At 31.1% G+C, this 21,393-nt stretch overlaps 2 protein-coding genes across 2 annotated transcripts; both read right to left on the bottom strand.

The window, feature by feature from the left end:
* Window positions 1-11,812: 11,812 nt before the first annotated feature.
* On the bottom strand, window positions 11,813-12,998 carry LOC135961924 (uncharacterized). Its single transcript, XM_065513572.1, has 2 exons — window positions 12,843-12,998; window positions 11,813-12,780 (listed from the first exon to the last, which is right to left on the bottom strand). Exons 1-2 carry the CDS (start codon window positions 12,951-12,953, stop codon window positions 11,872-11,874), a joined length of 1,020 nt encoding a protein of 339 aa, XP_065369644.1. The 5' UTR covers window positions 12,954-12,998; the 3' UTR covers window positions 11,813-11,871.
* A 3,666-nt stretch (window positions 12,999-16,664) lies between these two features.
* LOC135962049 (uncharacterized) lies at window positions 16,665-17,768 on the bottom strand. The gene is made up of 2 exons (XM_065513783.1): window positions 17,650-17,768; window positions 16,665-17,581 (listed from the first exon to the last, which is right to left on the bottom strand). Exons 1-2 carry the CDS (start codon window positions 17,752-17,754, stop codon window positions 16,670-16,672), a joined length of 1,017 nt encoding a protein of 338 aa, XP_065369855.1. The 5' UTR covers window positions 17,755-17,768; the 3' UTR covers window positions 16,665-16,669.
* Between the last annotated feature and the right edge of the window lie 3,625 nt (window positions 17,769-21,393).

The following is a 21,393-nucleotide window of genomic DNA, read 5'->3' on the forward strand; positions in this document are numbered from 1 at the left end:
AATCGGATAAAAAATTAATAGATTAATCGTATGACGTAAACAACAAAATTAGAAATATTGTTGTATAAAAACTGGAGAGATATATTCTTTTATGCCGAATCTTTGTTTTTTTATTTTTTGGAAAAAAAAATTTAAATTTTTTTTTTTAAATTTAAAAAATTTTTTTTTTTGTTTTTTAAATTTTTTTTTTGTGAAAAAAAAGTTCGGGTTAAAAAATATTTGTTTCGATTTTGACCCATTGTAGGTCCAACTTACTATGGTCTTATATACGTCGTTGCAAATGTCTTTGAAATATCTATCATTAGATATCCATATTGTCTATATTAATGTCTTAGTAATCCAGATATAGGTAAAAAAAATAGGTCAAAAATCGAGGTTGTCCTGGTTATATTCTTTTATGCCGAATCTTTGTTTTTTTCATTTTTTGGAAAAAAAAAAATTAAAATTTTTTTTTTGTTTTTTCAATTTTTTTTTTGTGAAAAAAATTTCGGGTTAAAAAATATTTGTTTCGATTTTGACCCATTGTAGGTCCAACTTACTATGGTCTTATATACGTCATTGCAAATGTCTTTGAAATATCTATCATTAGATATCCATATTGTCTATATTAATGTCTTAGTAATCCAGATATAGGTAAAAAAAATAGGTCAAAAATCGAGGTTGTCCTGGTTTTTTCCTCATATCTCAGCCATTTGTGGACCGATTTTGCTGATTTTAAATAGCAAACTTCTCGAAAGCATGTCTGAAATTATTATTGAAGATTTGGATCCGGAAGATATCTGGGGTCTTCAGAGAATTGATTTCAACAGACAGACAGCTATCTATAAGGATCCAGAATATATATACTTTATAGGGTCGGAAATGAAAAATGTAGAAATTACAAACGGAATGACATACTTATATATACCCTTCTCACGAAGGTAATACCTTATACCTTATATCTCAGTAATTTATGGGCCGATTTTCTCCAATAATAAATAGCAACCGAACTAGGACTATAGCGGCAATATTGATATATCAATCACGTAAGTAAGTTAATTGGGGGCTTCGGAAAGTTGATTTCAACAGACAACTAATTTATTTATGAAAACTACAAAAAATCTTGAAATCCTCAATTTTTTTTTATTATTTGAATATGTAGGTATTAGTTTTATAGTTAACAGAACTTTAACAACCACTTTATATTAGTAGGGGATTTCTCCTTTCCAAAATAAACAAAACAATCAGGCTAATATGTCTTCTAAGCTGGCAAAACAAGTATTTTTTTTTTTTTTAGAAAATTAACCAAAAAATTGTTTATTTCCGGGTATTACCATAATTTGGTTAAACAAACCTATTATTATTGTATTCATCTTCAACATGTAAGGTTTTTCTGTAATACATCTCAGTGATCATTAGATTATGTATTGAATTATGTTTGTTTACTACAATACATAACATGTAATTATGTTTGTAGGTAAGTTTTGCTAACTTTTTTTTCAGTTTTTTGTATTTCGTCTAACATTTATTTCTTTTACTTTATTGTGTTTCTTTTGTCTTTTTTTGAATAAAAATGTATGTTAATGAATTTGTGTGTAAATGCAGGGTAACGACATCATTGTTTTTGAAGATGAAACTAGTTTTTCTTGTTGAAATTGTAACTTTTGACAGGTAATAAATCGATGGATTTGGGGAGAAAAAAACAAAAGATTGAAGATAATCAAATGATGATGGTTTTAATACATGGAGATGTTGGTAACACATATGCAAATGTGTGGCGAATGTGACATATTTTTGAAAGTAGGGGTATTCAAGAGGTTTACTAAGTATAATGAATTTCTGAAGACCTCAAATATTTCAATGGAGTTTTTCAAATAATTATTCGAATACATATATGTATTTATTTCGTAATACATATATGTATGTTACAATATTATTTTTTTTTGCTTACAAAATATTTTATTATACGATTAATCGATTAATTTTTACTCGAATAATCGGTTAATCGAATAAAATATTTTTTTTCTCCTCTAATCTATTTACTCTGTGATATTGTTAATAATATTTTTGGTATACCGATTAAAACATGAATTACTTAACCGAATAATCGAGTATTCGATTACATATTTTTTCTTAAAAAACATTTTATCATAAGAGTAAGTTTTTGTCATTACAATAATTTTAATCGTTTAAAAATATTTTGTAGATTATTCGAGTAAAAATCAATCGAATTATGGAATATAATATTTAATTTTTTTTCAGCTAAGTTTTTTATAATATATTTGGTCAATGCAAGAATTATTTAACCGAATAATTGAGTAATCGATTACCAATTTTTTGTAAATATTTGTTTTTTATACTACATATATTTTGTTTACATTATTTCATTATTACAATTTTGTTTCTTTTGAAACCAAGTATTTTGTCCTGCGAATATTCGATTAATATATATACGAATAATCGTTTAATCAAATATGTTATTCTTCTTTAATTTGTTTATATTATTTTTTTTTAATTTTTTTTCTCATTTACATCATATTTTGTCATGCGAATAATCGATTAATTTTTATTCGAATATTCGGTTAATCGAATAAAATATTTTTTTCTCCTTTAAATTGTTTACACTAAATTTGTTTTATAATGTATTTGGTAATACGATTTAAAGATTAATTTTTTACCCGAATAAACGAATAATCGATTACCTGGTTGTTGGTCTATATTACATAATTTTTAATTTTTTGTTAGTTTAAAAAATTGTTTGTCATACGATTAATCGATTAATTTTTATTCGAATAATCGTTTAATGAAATAAAATATATTTTCTTCAGCTATAGATTTTTTACTCAATGAATTTTGTTTATAATATTTTTGGTCAAACGATTAATATAGACCTTATTTACCAGAATAATCGAGTACTCGACTGTTAAATTTTTTGTTTATAAAATAAACCATTCTTCAGCTATAGATCTTTTACTCGATGAATTTTGTTTATATTTTCGGTCAAATAATTAATATAAGCTCAATTTTTTGTTTATAAAATAAACGATTAATCGTTTATTTTGTATATAAATTTTTTAAATTTAATTAAAAGAACTACGAAAGAAAAAAATATTTTATTCGATTAATTTATTATTCGAATAAAAATTAACACTTGTAAAGGAAAAAAATAAAAAATATAAGTCGAATAAAATACTTTTTTCTTCTGTAGTTCTTTTACTCATTGAATAAAAAAAAATATTTTATTCGATTGACATATTATCCGAATAAAAATTAATCGATTATTCGTATGACTAATAATCAAATTTTTATTCTTGCAATTAATCGATTAATTTTTATTCGTATAATAAGTTAGTTGAATAAAATACTTTTTTCTTCTGTAGTTATTTTACTCATTGAATTGCAGTTATGATACAAATAATTGGTCATACAATTAATAAATTAATTTTTTATCCTATATATACTCGATATTCGATTATCCAGATTTGAATTCGATTTAATTTTTCAATTGCCCATTTCTTTATTTTTTTATATATAAAATATTTCATATTAATTTTAATCAATTAATCGTTTACCTAAGCATTTGAGTATTCGAATAATTATCAATTTTTTATCCGTAAATCGAGTATTCGAATAATTAATATTATTTTACACAATGATTGTTTAATACTTTAGTTTTGTTTGCAAAATATATATCAATTTTTTACTTGAATAATATTACAAAATAATCGATTAATTTTTTTTATCCGAATAATCGGTTAATCGAATAAAATATTTTTTTTTCTTAAATTTCATTAAATTTTGTAATTTTTTTCTCATTTCTAAAATATATATTTCGTATTTGGATTAATCGATTAACATTTTATTCGAATAATCGATTACTGAAATTAAATGTGTTATTTATTACAGTATTTTCATGCATCATGCATTTTGTTCACATAACGATTAAGAAATTAATTATTTATCCGAATAATCGATTATTCGAACAAGTAAGAGAGCAATATTCCGCTGTGCCGAATCTTATTCGAACCAAATTATACTTCAAAATAAAAATTTTAAATATTTTTAGGTAAACAAAATTTTTTTTCCAAAGTTGTTTTTTTTAATTTTTGGAAAACAATTTTCGAATTTTTTTTTTTTAAATTTTTTCAATTTTTTTTTTAAAATTTTAAAAAATTATTTTTTGTTTTATCAATATTTTTTTTAATATTTAGCGAAAAAAACTTTTGGTGAAAAAAAATTCGGTTTAAAAAATATTTTTCCGATTTTAACCTATTGTAGGTCCAACTTACTATGGTCTTATATACGTCGTTGCAAAGGTCTTTGAAATATCTATCATTATTGTCTATATTAATGATAATATAATCCAGATAATCCAGATATGGGTAAAAAATCGAGGTTGTCCTGTTTTTTCCTCATATCTCAGCCATTTGTGGACTGATTTTCTCGATTCCGGAGATATTGATGTATGAATCGTGTATGTAAGTTATTTGGGGGCTTCGGAAAGTTGATTTCAACAGACAGACAGATGGACATGGCTTAATCGACTCCGCTATCTATGAGGATCCAGGATCCAGGAAATTACAAAATTTTGTTTTTATACAATTGCGAGAATATATATTGTTACGAAATTGTACTTGAATTCAAATATAACGATTTTAACGGCTGATTTAAAAGTAGTATAATGCTTTCAAATAGCAGTGCTGTAATAGCAAACTTTAACATATCTGTGGGCATTATTAACATTGAATAAAAGCTTTCAGTTGACCATTGATCGTATGTTGGCAACGCTGTTTGCTGCGACCGTATATTCGAATTCGAATATTCAGTTATAGAACATTGTAGAAAGTACACCTCAGATGGCATATGTATTAGAAAGCTCTAGACAGTTAAAGAGCAATCTAGAATGCAGATGGCAGTGTTATAAATAGTGGCAGAGGTTGCAGTCGTGAGTGAGTTTATCAGAGACGCTTTTCGAATAAACATTAACTGAGTGCCTTAAAATGTGTTGTATTTTTCAAGTGAATTCGTGTACATTATAAATTGTGTCTGTATTTCTGCGAATTTATAAACGTGTATAAAAAACATTGAGTGACTATTTAATTATGTTGTTGTTGTACATTTGAATAAATAAAGAGTTGTTACAATTTTCAAACTACTAAACGGCTTTTATTTGCAATCAAAAGTATCCGGTTTATTTAAAGGAAATAAACCAACGTTTTGAAAAGGTTAAAACGTAACAATATTTACCTGAATAATCGACTATTCGAATATTAATTTTTATAAAATAGTTTATAATTGTCTGGTTAAATTACTAGATTAATGACTTACCCGTATAATTGATTAATCGAATAATCTTACTAATTTATCCGAATAATCGATTATTCGAATAATATTTTTTTAATTAAATTTAATAAATCGATTAGTTTGTTTTAAAAAAAAATATTTCGTATTAGGTTTAATCGAATATTCGAATATAATTTCTTTTTTATAAAATATTTTAAGTTAAAAAATATTTCTAATTAGGTTTAATGGATACAAAATATTTGTTTTTTAAAAGATGTTATTTATTAATTGATTAATCGAATAATTTTACTAATTTATCCGAATAATCGATTATTCGAATAATAATTTTTTAATTAAATGTAATAAATCGATTAGTTTGTTTTAAAAAAAAATATTTCGAATTAGGTTTAATCGAATAATCGAATATAATTTTTTTTTTATAAAATATCTTAAGTTAAAAAATATTTCTAATTAGGTTTAATGGACAAAAAATATTTGTTTTTTAAAAGTTTTATTTATTAAATTTTTTTTTTAAATCAGAATAATTATTTTTCCGAATAATCGATTATTCGGGGTAAATTACTGTTTTTTTTTTATAAAATATTTTAAATTGTTTAAATTTTTCTAAAAAACTATTTAGTTATACAGTTAATCGATTAATTTTGTACCCGAATTATCAATTATTCGATTATATTTTATTTTTCTATATTGCTCCGTTTAAAAAATGTTTTGTATTAAGTTTAATCGATTAACGAATACCTGGTTAATCGAATAAAATATATTTTTTACATTTAGAGTTTTAATTCATTAAATTTGGTTAATAATATGTTAAAACGATTAATAAATTAAATATTTATCAGAATTATCCAATATTCGAATAATTATTTTTAATATAAAAAAAATTTTAAACATTTTTTTGATTAAATATTTTCAAATAAACTTTTTAAAACAACTTAAAATTTTTAATCCAAAAATTGAGTAAAATTATTTTAATATTAAAATTAATTATACGTTTAATCAAATCAATTATATTTTTTTTAATATCATGCCATGAATACCCTTAATTATAAACACTGCAGTAAACAACTTATCTATTGCACAATAAACGTTTAATGTTTGTTATTATGAAGCATAATTTTAGGCGGTTTTATTTTAATAACTTTTCGTATCAATTTTCTTTTATTAGACACACAAATTTCATATAATTTAAAGTTAATTAAATGTTTTAAATCATGTATTTAAATTTCACACAAATTTCTTTACTTTATTATGCATTTATAAACATATTTTTTGTAACATTTCCTTTTGTTTTTATGTTAACGCTTTAAGCTAAATAAAATTCATCATTCAATATTATTATATAATTTTTAAATAAATATTATATCATAAATCTTCATTTGTTGTTTGCTTTTAGTCATTAGTTTTCTGCACTTTTTTTGTTTAAATTTTACACAACGCACCTTTTTTTAATTTAAGATGCACAAAAACCGTAATAAATTATTAACGATAATTATTGCAATTTCTTATATCCGCTCACTTGCACCTCAATTTCCAGAAATTATTTATTATTTTTGCTATAATTTAAAATAAATGTTCACGTTTACACGTTTTCTTTAACTTTCGATGTTTTATGTTAAACGTCTTTATATCAAATGAAACTTTGTTTCATTTTTGTAAATCTTTTTATATAGCTGCAGATGTTTTATGTTTTCATATAGCATCACTGTGACTAAAATTTAGCTCTAAGAAAATATTAAAGAGTTTTTGTGGTTGATAGAAAAAATTTATCAACAAAAAAAATCACCAAAAATCTTTAATTAATGTAAATTTGTGTGTTGAATTTTATTTTAAATAAATTGTTAATTTGTCATAGACTTGTTTTTGTTTGTTTGGCTTTCGTAAAGCTAGTCTAACTTCAGCTTGTTTTATTTTCAGCTCTAATTTCATTGGAATATACATAGTTTCTATAGAAATCTATTGATTTGTATTTATATTTTTTTAGCTTAGAAAGAAATTGAACTGAATCTACGTAATTATGTTAATTTGTTTTTTTTTAAACAAATAAAATATTTTTATATGAAACTTATGGACTTTTTCGAATAATTTTTATTGGCTAATTAATCATTTGTAGCAAAAAAAAAATAATATTGAAGTTGAAAAAAATAATGTGTGTTAAATTTCGCTTTTTTTCGCATGTGGTCAGCAGCTAACAGATGTTGTAGTGCGACATTAGGTGGGTTCACGTAGAGAGATTAACTGGTTTTAATGACTTTTTTATGGTGACATATTTTCTTTTGATCTTCAGTTGATTAAGTAATTATTTGAATCAAAAATGTATTGTTGGAACTAGTTGGTTTTTGATGAGATCTATGTATTTCTTTTCCATTTCTTTTATGTTCTAGTCTGTTCTAGTTATAACCTTCACCATGACACAGTGGGGTAGAATCAATTTCTTTTGGAAATAAATCTGGCATTTCTAAACGGCTGGTAGGATCGGTATAAAATATTATGTGGGCGTAGCCAAGGAGTATTCGAGTTTAAGTTATTAAAATGTATCCTAAAAATGCTACATTTAGGGGCTAAAAGTAGGGTAACTTCGACACATGCCATTTTTAGTTTTTTTTCCCACTAAATTACAAATAATATACAAAAGATTTCAGAACAATATTAAATATGGATCCAAAAATAAACGATTTTTAATTCAAGAAAATAGTAGATTTTTGCTATGTTTTGGTCGAAAAGGTGGCTTAACTCTTTTTTTTATTAAAAAAAAACTTTCTTTCAGAACATAAAACAATAAATAAAATCTTTACGAAGAACATTTTGGTATAAAAAATGTCGCCCCTACGCCCTTTGGAATTTGATCTATTTTTTTATAAAAATTTCATATTTGGGCCACATGTTCTAAAATCCCAAAGCTTTGATCAGAAAACGGAAAGCAGCTTTGGAAACCTTGCTGTGTTTCCTATTTATCCCCAAAGTATGTTCCAAGATATCTTCGGGATTGAAAGACCTTTGTAACGAGTCAAAATCGGAAAAAATATTTTTAACCGAATTTTTTTTCAACAAAAAAAAAAAATTTTAAAAATAAAAAAAAAATTTTAAAAATTTAAAATAACATTTCGAAAATTTTTTTTCCAAAAACTGAAAAAAAAATAATTTTGTTTACCTAAAAATATTTAAAATTTTTATTTTGAAGTATAATTTGGTGAAGGGTATATAAGATTCGGCACAGTCGAATATAGCTCTCTTACTTGTTCTGTTCTAGTTCTGTTCTAGTTCTGTTCTAGTTCTGTTCTAGTTCTGTTCTAGTTCTGTTCTAGTTCTGTTCTAGTTCTGTTCTAGTTCTGTTCTAGTTCTGTTCTAGTTCTGTTCTAGTTCTGTTCTAGTTCTAGTTCTGTTCTAGTTCTGTTCTAGTTCTGTTCTAGTTCTGTTCTAGTTCTGTTCCAGTTCTGTTCTAGTTCTGTTCTAGTTCTGTTCTAGTTCTGTTCTAGTTCTGTTCTGTTCTAGTTCTAGTTCTGTTCTGTTCTGTTCTAGTTCTGTTCTAGTTCTGTTCTAGTTCTGTTCTAGTTCTGTTCTAGTTCTGTTCTAGTTCTGTTCTAGTTCTGTTCTAGTTCTGTTCTAGTTCTGTTCTAGTTCTGTTCTAGTTCTGTTCTAGTTCTGTTCTAGTTCTGTTCTAGTTCTGTTCTAGTTCTGTTCTTGTTCTGTTCTAGTTCTGTTCTAGTTCTGTTCTAGTTCTGTTCTAGTTCTGTTCTAGTTCTGTTCTAGTTCTGTTCTAGTTCTGTTCTAGTTCTGTTCTAGTTCTGTTCTAGTTCTGTTCTAGTTCTGTTCTAGTTCTGTTCTAGTTCTGTTCTAGTTCTGTTCTAGTTCTGTTCTAGTTCTGTTCTAGTTCTGTTCTAGTTCTGTTCTAGTTCTGTTCTAGTTCTGTTCTAGTTCTGTTCTAGTTCTGTTCTAGTTCTGTTCTAGTTCTGTTCTAGTTCTGTTCTAGTTCTGTTCTAGTTCTGTTCTAGTTCTGTTCTAGTTCTGTTCTAGTTCTGTTCTAGTTCTGTTCTAGTTATGTTCTAGTTATGTTCTAGTTCTGTTCTAGTTCTGTTCTAGTTCTGTTCTAGTTCTGTTCTAGTTCTGTTCTAGTTCTGTTCTAGTTCTGTTCTAGTTCTGTTCTAGTTCTGTTCTAGTTCTGTTCTAGTTCTGTTCTAGTTCTGTTCTAGTTCTGTTCTAGTTCTGTTCTAGTTCTGTTCTAGTTCTGTTCTAGTTCTGTTCTAGTTCTGTTCTAGTTCTGTTCTAGTTCTGTTCTAGTTCTGTTCTAGTTCTGTTCTAGTTCTGTTCTAGTTCTGTTCTAGTTCTGTTCTTGTTCTGTTCTTGTTCTGTTCTAGTTCTGTTCTAGTTCTGTTCTAGTTCTGTTCTAGTTCTGTTCTAGTTCTGTTCTAGTTCTGTTCTAGTTCTGTTCTAGTTCTGTTCTAGTTCTGTTCTAGTTCTGTTCTAGTTCTGTTCTAGTTCTGTTCTTGTTCTGTTCTAGTTCTGTTCTAGTTCTGTTCTAGTTCTGTTCTAGTTCTGTTCTAGTTCTGTTCTAGTTCTGTTCTAGTTCTGTTCTAGTTCTGTTCTAGTTCTGTTCTAGTTCTGTTCTAGTTCTGTTCTAGTTCTGTTCTAGTTCTGTTCTAGTTCTGTTCTAGTTCTGTTCTAGTTCTGTTCTAGTTCTGTTCTAGTTCTGTTCTAGTTCTGTTCTAGTTCTGTTCTAGTTCTGTTCTAGTTCTGTTCTAGTTCTGTTCTAGTTCTGTTCTAGTTCTGTTCTAGTTCTGTTCTAGTTCTGTTCTAGTTCTGTTCTAGTTCTGTTCTAGTTCTGTTCTAGTTCTGTTCTAGTTCTGTTCTAGTTCTGTTCTAGTTCTGTTCTAGTTCTGTTCTAGTTCTGTTCTAGTTCTGTTCTAGTTCTGTTCTAGTTCTGTTCTAGTTCTGTTCTAGTTCTGTTCTAGTTCTGTTCTAGTTCTGTTCTAGTTCTGTTCTAGTTCTGTTCTAGTTCTGTTCTAGTTCTGTTCTAGTTCTGTTCTAGTTCTGTTCTAGTTCTGTTCTAGTTCTGTTCTAGTTCTGTTCTAGTTCTGTTCTAGTTCTGTTCTAGTTCTGTTCTAGTTCTGTTCTAGTTCTGTTCTAGTTCTGTTCTAGTTCTGTTCTAGTTCTGTTCTAGTTCTGTTCTAGTTCTGTTCTAGTTCTGTTCTAGTTCTGTTCTAGTTCTGTTCTAGTTCTGTTCTAGTTCTGTTCTAGTTCTGTTCTAGTTCTGTTCTAGTTCTGTTCTAGTTCTGTTCTAGTTCTGTTCTAGTTCTGTTCTAGTTCTGTTCTAGTTCTGTTCTAGTTCTGTTCTAGTTCTGTTCTAGTTCTGTTCTAGTTCTGTTCTAGTTCTGTTCTAGTTCTGTTCTAGTTCTGTTCTAGTTCTGTTCTAGTTCTGTTCTAGTTCTGTTCTAGTTCTGTTCTAGTTCTGTTCTAGTTCTGTTCTAGTTCTGTTCTAGTTCTGTTCTAGTTCTGTTCTAGTTCTGTTCTAGTTCTGTTCTAGTTCTGTTCTAGTTCTGTTCTAGTTCTGTTCTAGTTCTGTTCTAGTTCTGTTCTAGTTCTGTTCTAGTTCTGTTCTAGTTCTGTTCTAGTTCTGTTCTAGTTCTGTTCTAGTTCTGTTCTAGTTCTGTTCTAGTTCTGTTCTAGTTCTGTTCTAGTTCTGTTCTAGTTCTGTTCTAGTTCTGTTCTAGTTCTGTTCTAGTTCTGTTCTAGTTCTGTTCTAGTTCTGTTCTAGTTCTGTTCTAGTCCTGTTCTAGTTCTAGTTCTGTTCTGTTCTAGTTCTGTTCTAGTTCTGTTCTAGCCACCATCATCTTTCTGATGTTTATTCCCTGTCAGTTTCAAATGACTCCTTTATGTGAATTACAGAGAAGTTTCTTGACTTCATCGGCTAGGTATTCAATGACAGCTTGGCAAGTTTAAGTAAAAAGTATGCCTAAATTATTGTACAGTTTCTCGGCATTAGTTTACTTTGTGGTTTATTTTATTTATGTTTAGTTTAGGTACTTCAAATTGTTTGTCTTTCATTTATAAATAATTAAATATTTGTTTTTGTAAACACGACATTGGTTTATTCTCTGACTGTTTGCTTTTGTTTGTCGCAATGATTTGTTTAAATTTGTTTAGTTAGCACAGTGAGGCTGCAGCTAGCTACCGGTTGACAAAGATTCAAATGCATTTTGTCTGCCTGGTTCTTAAATAAACACAACTTTGTGTGTGTTTGATTTAAGTGGAGTTTTGTATGGTTGCAATGGAAAATAAATATTTTTATACGAAACGATATTTACCTGCATACTGATTGATGTAGTATTTACATCAATAGGTCAATGACCTAAAACTTGACGGGTACGAAGAGATGATAAACGAATAATAATAATTTTATTAATTTCATTTAACCATCTTCATATTACAGCTATATTGGAATTAATAGTGATTTGCTCCTTTTTATTTCATAATACTACTTCTATTAGCCATTTTGTTTTATTAAAATCCTGTATATTTATTTTTAAAAAATTCTTTACTTTATATTAAATACATTAAATAAATATAATTAACACTACCAAGTCCATTATAAACTTAAGCTAACTCTGTGGGAAATATAGCGCTCTTAGTCAATTTCGCCGTTTCCGATCTAAGCACTCTTATCAATCCCATTTCACCCCATGTAGTATCGAACGAGTTCTGCAAAATCCAATAGTCCAAGCCGGTAGATGCATCCGTATCATAACCAATGACAACCATGAAATGAGAACCCTGACGTACTGCGGGCTGTTGGAAAATACCTTCCGAATAATGCATAAATTCAAATGAGGTGGGATTAAATTCTACAACCACTGGGAAACCATTGGAAACATAAGCCTTCAGCGAAACATCATCTTTGTCCGCTAAACGAGAGTAGGTGCCCAAATTAGTTACCAATTGACCCATGGGCGTGCACATACCCGGTTCCTTTATAGTGCCATTGATAGGGTAATCACTTTCCAAATGCAAATCCATATTGTATTGTGTCAGATAATCAAAGGCAGCTTGGGGAACTTGGTTCTTGCAAGCAGCTGCACGACCAGCACAATCGATTAGGTTTTGCGCAGATAAGGATAAAGGACTCATATTGCCCGCCTGCTGGGCTTGAAAGAGTTCTATAGATTTGGCGGCAGCAAAAGCCCAACCACTGTTGCATTTGGTACCTTGATTCTCAATATTAGACTGGAAACCAAAATCATTAATAGGATCATAAGTGGGAGTGGCTAGCTGCACAGTGGGTAGACCAGAATGGAAAGAGGGCCCTGTAGATGTGGCCACTGGGAATAAAGCATTAAAGTGTATAAGACGCATATCGGTAAATTGATTAACTGCCAATTTATAGGTCCTAGAACCACGTTCATATAAAGCATTATGGCGATCAATCAGTCTTTTGTTGTAGGCATAGTAATATTGGGCATAGGCCTCCGTGACGTCGCTATTGGTATAGTCTTTGTTGAATTTGGCCTACAAAAATAAAAAATAAATTAATTAAATTCTTTCTTATTTCTATTATTCACAACACCCACCTTATACTCAGCCCACTCCTCAGTCGGTACATGATTTATGGCCACCGAAAAATCCACCAAACTCACAGCCACCACTAGCACTGCTAATACAATTAAAGAAATTCTCGCCATAACTATTTACGTATCCTCCAATTTCCGCCGTGTAATCCAAAGTAATAATCGAAATCAACTGATTTTTCTTCTAGCACCTAACAAGACTTTTATACTTTCCTAAATTCTTTTTAAAATCTCTATTTAAATTAAGTTTTTATGTTACTATTATCATCTATTTGTTTAACAAGAAATTTCACCCACCAAATGAGAGAAAAAAATACACAAGATATTCTAACCCATTTAAATATAAGTAGACTTCATAAAAAAGTGTTAAAATGTAATCTAATTTGCCATTGAAATGATGAGTGAATGTTAAATAAATATGTGTGTACTAAGAAGACGGTTACCAGGCCAAACAGATTAAGTGGGTTTAGGGGAAAAGTGGGAAAAAGCAGAAAATCTTTATATTTTGTTTCATAAAATGTAAATATTTTTGTTGTATATTCTAGTCTAGAGTCTATCCGAATTTACTACAGCTTAGTCAAATCTATAGACATACTTAGAGGACCCTATAGAGTCTTTTTTTTTGATGTGCAATCTCAGTCAGTTTTGCCGTTTCCGATCTAAGCACTCTTATCAAATCCATTTTACCCCATGTAGTATCGAACGAGTTCTGTAAAATCCAATAGTCCATGCCGGAAGAGGCATCCGTATTACAACCAATGACAACCATGAAATGAGAACCCTGACGTACTGCGGGCTGTTGGAAAATACCCTCTGAATAATGCATAAATTCATGCATAAATCGAGGAGAGTGTATTCTCAGACTAAAGAATCGTCTATAGAGGAGACTAAAGAATCATCTATAGAGGAGACTAAAGAATCGTTTATAGAGAAGGAGAGAAGAGTAAAGAATTGTCTATCGAGGAGAGTAAATTCTCACCTATGGAGGAGACTAATGTTTCATCTATGGAGGAGAATAAAGTCTCATTTGTGAAGGAGATTCAAGTCTCGTCTATAGAAGATACTAAAGTGCCGTCTATGGAGGATACTAGCCTCATCTGTGAAGGAGATTAAAGTCTCGTCTATCGAGGATACTAAAGCCTTGTCTATCGAGGATACTAAAGCCTCGTCTATCGAGGATACTAAAGTCTCGTCTATAGAGCAGACTAAAGAATCGTCTCTAGAGCAGACTAAAGTGTCGTCTATAGAGGAGACTAAAGTGTCGTCTATAGAGGAGACGAAAGTGTCGTGTATAGAGGAGACTAATGTGTCGTATATAGAGGAGACTAAAGAATCGTCTATCGATGATACTAAAGCCGTTTATTGTGGATACTAAAGTCTCGTCTATAGAGGAGAATAAATAAAGCCTAGTCTATAGAGGAGACTAAAGTCTCGTCAATAGACGATACTAAAGTGTCGTCTCTAGAGGAGACTAAAGTATCGTCTATAGAGGAGACTAAAGTGTCGTCTATAGAGGAGACTAAAGTCTCGTCAATAGACGATACTAAAGTTTCGTCTATAGAGGAGACTAAAGTCTTGTCTATAGAGGAGACCAAAGTCTTGTCTATAGAGGAGACTAAAGTCTTGTCTATAGAGGAGACTAAAGTCTTGTCTATAGAGGAGACTAAAGTCTTGTCTATAGAGGAGACTAAAGTCTTATCTATAGAGGAGACTAAAGTCTTGTCTATAGAGGAGACTAAAGTCTTGTCTATAGAGGAGACTAAAGTCTTGTCTATAGAGGAGACTAAAGTCTTGTCTATAGAGGAGACTAAAGTCTTGTCTATAGAGGAGACTAAAGTCTTGTCTATAGAGGAGACTAAAGTCTTGTCTATAGAGGAGACTAAAGTCTTGTCTATAGAGGAGACTAAAGTCTTGTCTATAGAGGAGACTAAAGTCTTGTCTATAGAGGAGACTAAAGTCTTGTCTATAGAGGAGACTAAAGTCTTGTCTATAGAGGAGACTAAAGTCTTGTCTATAGAGGAGACTAAAGTCTTGTCTATAGAGGAGACTAAAGTCTTGTCTATAGAGGAGACTAAAGTCTTGTCTATAGAGGAGACTAAAGTCTTGTCTATAGAGGAGACTAAAGTCTTGTCTATAGAGGAGACTAAAGTCTTGTCTATAGAGGAGACTAAAGTCTTGTCTATAGAGGAGACTAAAGTCTTGTCTATAGAGGAGACTAAAGTCTTGTCTATAGAGGAGACTAAAGTCTTGTCTATAGAGGAGACTAAAGTCTTGTCTATAGAGGAGACTAAAGTCTTGTCTATAGAGGAGACTAAAGTCTTGTCTATAGAGGAGACTAAAGTCTTGTCTATAGAGGAGACTAAAGTCTTGTCTATAGAGGAGACTAAAGTCTTGTCTATAGAGGAGACTAAAGTCTTGTCTATAGAGGAGACTAAAGTCTTGTCTATAGAGGAGACTAAAGTCTTGTCTATAGAGGAGACTAAAGTCTTGTCTATAGAGGAGACTAAAGTCTTGTCTATAGAGGAGACTAAAGTCTTGTCTATAGAGGAGACTAAAGTCTTGTCTATAGAGGAGACTAAAGTCTTGTCTATAGAGGAGACTAAAGTCTTGTCTATAGAGGAGACTAAAGTCTTGTCTATAGAGGAGACTAAAGTCTTGTCTATAGAGGAGACTAAAGTCTTGTCTATAGAGGAGACTAAAGTCTTGTCTATAGAGGAGACTAAAGTCTTGTCTATAGAGGAGACTAAAGTCTTGTCTATAGAGGAGACTAAAGTCTCGTCTATAGAGGAGACTAAAGTCTCGTCTATAGAGGAGACTAAAGTCTCGTCTATAGAGGAGACTAAAGTCTCGTCTATAGAGGAGACTAAAGTCTCGTCTATAGAGGAGACTAAATCTCGTCTATAGAGGAGACTAAAGTATCGTCTATAGAGGAGACTAAAGTGTCGTCTATAGAGGAGACTAAAGTCTTGTCTATAGAGGAGACTAAAGTCTTGTCTATGGAGGAGACTAAAGTCTTGTCTATAGAGGAGACTAAAGTCTTGTCTATGGAGGAGACTAAAGTCTTGTCTATGGAGGAGACTAAAGTCTTGTCTATGGAGGAGACTAAAGTATTGTCTATAGAGGAGACTAAAGTGTCGTCTATAGAGGAGACTAAAGTGTCGTCTATAGAGGAGACTAAGGTGTCGTCTATAGAGAAGACTAAAGTCTTGTCTATAGAGGAGACTAAAGTCTTGTCTATAGAGGAGACTAAAGTCTTGTCTATAGAGGAGACTAAAGTCTTGTCTATAGAGGAGACTAAAGTCTTGTCTATAGAGGAGACTAAAGTCTCGTCAATAGAGGAGTCTAAAGTCTCGTCAATAGAGGAGACTAAAGTCTCGTCAATAGAGGAGACTTAAGTCTCATCTATAGAAGAGACTTAAGTCTCATCTATAGAGGAGACTAAAGTCTCGTCTATAGAGGAGACTTAAGTCTCATCAATCGAGGAGACTAAAGTCTCATCTATAGAGGAGACTAAAGTCTAGTCTATGGAGGAGACTTAAGTCTCATCAATGGGAGAGACTAAAGTCTTATCAATGGAGGAGACTATGGTCTCTTCTATGGAGGAAACTAACCTCAGCTGTGAAGGATATAAAAGTCGAGGAGACCATAATCTCGTCTATAGAGGAGACTAAAGTCTCATCTATGGAAGAGGCTAAAGTGTCATCTATAGAGGAGACTTAAGTCTTGCTTATAGGGGAGACTAACTAATACAAACGATTTTCTTATTTTATTTTTATTTTAATCAAATTTAGCAAAATGAAATACAAATGCAAATACATAAATAAATAAGATCACTCTGAGGGGAATACAGCATTTTTGGCCAACTTAACATTTCCGGTGCGGTGCAATTGCAACATGCCCTCTTTACCCCAAGTAGAGCCAAATGAGTTCTGCAACAGCCAAAAATCTAGGCCAGTAGCTTTGTCGGTGCCATAACCAATGACCACCATAAAATGAGAACCTTTACGTGCAGTCGGCTGCTGGAAAATACCATCCGAATAATGCATAAACTCAAATGAAGAAGGATTAAATTCCACCACTACAGGCATACCAGCAGATACAAATGCCATTAAAGACTCATCGTCGCCATTTTTAATTTTTGAATAGGCCGTCAAAGTTTCCACCTGCAGATGTTGGGCACCACTTGGAGGCGTACACATGCCTGGTTGACTTTGGTGATTGACGTTTCTGTAATCGTTTTCTAAATGCAAATCCATTTTATGTTCGGTCAGATAGTTAAAGGCAGCCAGGGGTCCTTGGTTTTTACAGGCTTGCGAACGGCCAGCACAATCAATGAAATTTTGTGCCGACAGGGAGGCAGGATTCATATTTCCCGTCTGTTGGGCTCTAAATAGTTCTATAGACTTGGCAGCAGCATATGCCCAGCCACTGTTGCACTTAAGGCCCTGATCTTCGATCTTAGACTTGAAACCCATAACACGAGGATCGTAGCTGGGACCAGCTGGTTGCACAGCAGGCGGTGGTTTTTCGTAGGAAACAGCCGAAGACGTAGCCAATGGGAATAGAGCATTAAAGTGTATAAAACGCATATCGGTAAATTGATTAATGGCCAGTCTATAGGTTCGGAAACCACGATCATACAAAGCATTATGTTTCTCAATCATTTTCTTGTTATAGGCATAATAATACTGGGCATAGGCCTCACTGATATGGGAGTTAGAGTAGTCCTTTTGATAGGTGGTCTAAATAAAGAAAAATAAACAAAAGTTAATTAAAAATTCAATTTCTTAGTATATATTCTATGACTCACCTTATACTCAGACCATTCTTCCGCCGGTACATATAATATGGCCCAGGTCAAATCCACCAGACACACAGCCACTATAGCTACTATTATTAAGGAAATCCTGGCCATAATGTTGCTTCTACTAATATTCAATTACAACTGATTTGTCATAATGCAGCCATTTAGGCTTTTATACTTTTATATTGTTTAAAATAATTTAAAATTTCTTTTATTTACTTAATAGTAATTTCAGCCAAATGATAAGAAAATACTTATTCTAACCCTTTTCTTTTAAGCAAACAGTGTTTGAGAGAAAAAGGTATTTTTGTTTTATTCGAATCTAATCATTGTGTTTTACTATGGAAATTATATGTAAATAAATATTGTCATTGCTAAGTACTTTGACTAATTAAATATGTTTTTTTGAATGTTAAATAGAAAGTGCATTAGAAAAACATAAATATGGAAATACAGAGATTTAATGAAAGGGTGATTGTTAGTTTAAACTGCAGTTATTGAAGTGTATTTTTTCTGTCTCCTCTATATACAAGAATTTGTTCTTATCTATGGACAAGACTTTGTTCTCCTATAGACTTTGTTTTATTCTTCTCCTCTTTAGACAATAATTTAGTCTGCCTTCTTTATAGACAAGACTTTATTCTCCTCAATAGACAAGACTTTATTCTCCTCAATAGACAAGACTTTAGTCTCCTCTATAGACAAGACTTTAGTCTCCTCTATAGACAAGACTTTAGTCTCCTCTGTAGGCAAGACTTTAGTCTCCTCTATAGACAAGACTATACTCTCTTCTATATACAAGACTTTAGTATTCTCTATAGACAATACTATACTCTCTTATATATATAGAAGACTTTAATATCCTCAAGACTTTAGTCTGCTCAAGATTTTAGTCTCCTCTATAGACAAGATTTTAGTCTCCTCTATAGACAAGACTTTAATCTTTTCTATAGACTAGACTTTAGTCGCCTCTATAGACAAGACTTTAGTCTCCTCTATAGGCAAGACTTTAGTCTCCTCTATAGACAAGACTTTAGTCTCCTCTATAGACAAGACTTTAGTCTCCTCTATAGACAAGACTATACTCTCTTCTATATACAAGACTTTAGTCTCCTCTATAGACAAGACTTTAGTCTCGTCTCTAGGCAAGACTTTAGTCTCCTCTATAGACAAGACTTTAGTCTCCTCTATAGACAAGACTTTAATCTCCTCTATAGACAAGACTTTAATCTCCTCTCTAGGCATGACTTTAGTCTCCTCTATAGACAAGATTTTAGTCTCCTCTATAGACAAGACTTTAATCTTTTCTATAGACTAGACTTTAGTCGCCTCTATAGACAAGACTTTAGTCTCCTCTATAGGCAAGACTTTAGTCTCCTCTATAGACAAGACTTTAGTCTCCTCTATAGACAAGACTTTAGTCTCCTCTATAGACAAGACTATACTCTCTTCTATATACAAGACTTTAGTCTCCTCTATAGACAAGACTTTAGTCTCGTCTCTAGGCAAGACTTTAGTCTCCTCTATAGACAAGACTTTAGTCTCCTCTATAGACAAGACTTTAGTCTCCTCTATAGACAAGACTTTAGTCTCCTCTATAGACAAGACTTTAGTCTCCTCTATAGACAAGACTTTAGTCTCCTCTATAGACAAGAATTTAGTCTCCTCTATAGACAAGACTTTAGTCTCCTCTATAGACAAGACTTTAGTCTCCTCTATAGACAAGACTTTAGTCTCCTCTATAGACAAGACTTTAGTCTCTTCTATATACAAAACTTTAATCTCCTCTATAGACAAGACTTTAATCTCCTCTATAGACAATACTTTAGTCTCCTCTATAGACAAGACTTTAGTCTCCTCTCTAGGCATGACTTTAGTCTCCACTATAGACAAGACTTTAATTTCCTCTATAGACAAGACTTTAGTCTCCTCTATAGACAAGACTTTAGTCTCCTCTATAGACAAGACTTTAGTCTCCTCTATAGACAAGACTTTAGTCTCCTCTATAGACAAGACTTTAGTCTCCTCTATATACAAGACTTTAATCTCCTCTATAGACAAGACTTTAGTCTCCTCTATATACAAGACTTTAATCTCCTCTATAGACAAGACTTTAGTCTCCTCTATAGACAAGACTTTAGTCTCCTCTATAGACAAGACTTTAATCTCCTCTATAGACAAGACTTTAATCTCCTCTATAGACAAGACTTTAATCTCCTCTATAAACAAGACTTTAATCTCATCTATAGACAAGACTTTAGTCTCCTCTCTAGGCAAGACTTTAGTCTCCTGTATAGACAAGACTTTAGTCTCCTGTATAGACAAGACTTTAGTCTCCTGTATAGACAAGACTTTAGTCTCCTGTATAGACAAGACTTTAGTCTCCTCTCTAGGCAAAACTTTAGTCTCGTCTCTAGGCAAGACTTTAGTCTCCTCTATAGACAAGACTTTAGTCTCCTCTATAGACAAGACTTTAGTCTCCTCTATAGACAAGACTTTAGTCTCCTCTATAGACAAGACTTTAGTCTCCTCTATAGACAAGACTTCAGTATCCTCTATAGACAAGACTTTAGTCTCCTCTATAGACAAGACTTTAGTCTCCTCTATAACCAAGACTTTAGTCTATCTCCACTTTAGAAGAATTCAATCTGTCTTCTCTATAGACAAGAATTTAGTCTGCCTTTTCTATAGACAAGACTTTAGTCTGTCTCCTCTATAGTTTATACTTAGTTTGTCTTCTCTATCGACAAGACTTTAGTTTATCTCTTCTATAGACAATACTGTATACAAGACTTAATTTGCCTTCTCTATCAGACAAGACTTTAATCTGTCTCTTATAGACAAGATTTCAGTCTCCTCTGTGGACTGGACATTAGTCTGTCTTCTCTATATACTAAGATGAGACTTTATTCTCCTCTACAGATGACACGAGACATTGGTCTCTGCTATAAATGAGACAAGTCATTGGTTTCCTCTACATATGAGACTAGTCAGTGTTCTTCTCTACAGATGGGTCATTGTTCTCCTCTACAGACGACGCATGCCAATATCCCATTGTTTGTCTTTCTATGATATTATCTCACTTAAAATTAGCTATAAAAATGATAACCGAAATTATGTGCAACTCTTGTGCTAAAAATGTATTTTCATTAACTCAACTTAATCACTTTTATCTCTTAACAGTGCCTGTTCATATCGCTTTTTTATAGCATATGGAAATTTTAATACGTTGTTTAGTTAAAACATCATTAGAATAAATATTTGTGTAACACTTTATACAACTTCTTGAGAAAACAAGCAACAAATATGCCTGGTCTTAACGAAAAACAAATCATAAAAATTTAAAACTCTGCTACGAGTATTTTTTTTATTTAGTATATGAGAATGCAGTCAAACGTGCAAGTATAATCTTTCTAACTAGTATTTGGCTAGAAAAAGTGTGATTTTTTATTTAAATAAATATGTTGTCTATCAAGCACAAAGTTAATAATTGGAAAAATAACTATAGATTTAAAGTAAGAAAAAAAGGCACGAGCGTCCAATACGTTAGGAAATTGGCCTACATTTGAAGTATGTAAATAATGGTGAATAGTTATTCTAATTTTTAATATAAATAAAGGAGATTCTTTCTACCTGTACTATGTATGTTGAAAGAGGGAAAGTGGTTAATTGAAATAGAAATGTTCAAAGAAAATGTATGAATATGACACTAAATAGTGGAATTTGTCTGCTACTGTTTAAAGTTTTGGC

The sequence above is a fragment of the Calliphora vicina genome, chromosome 5 (assembly GCF_958450345.1).
Source record: "Calliphora vicina chromosome 5, idCalVici1.1, whole genome shotgun sequence".
Classification (NCBI taxonomy): Eukaryota; Metazoa; Arthropoda; class Insecta; order Diptera; family Calliphoridae; genus Calliphora; species Calliphora vicina.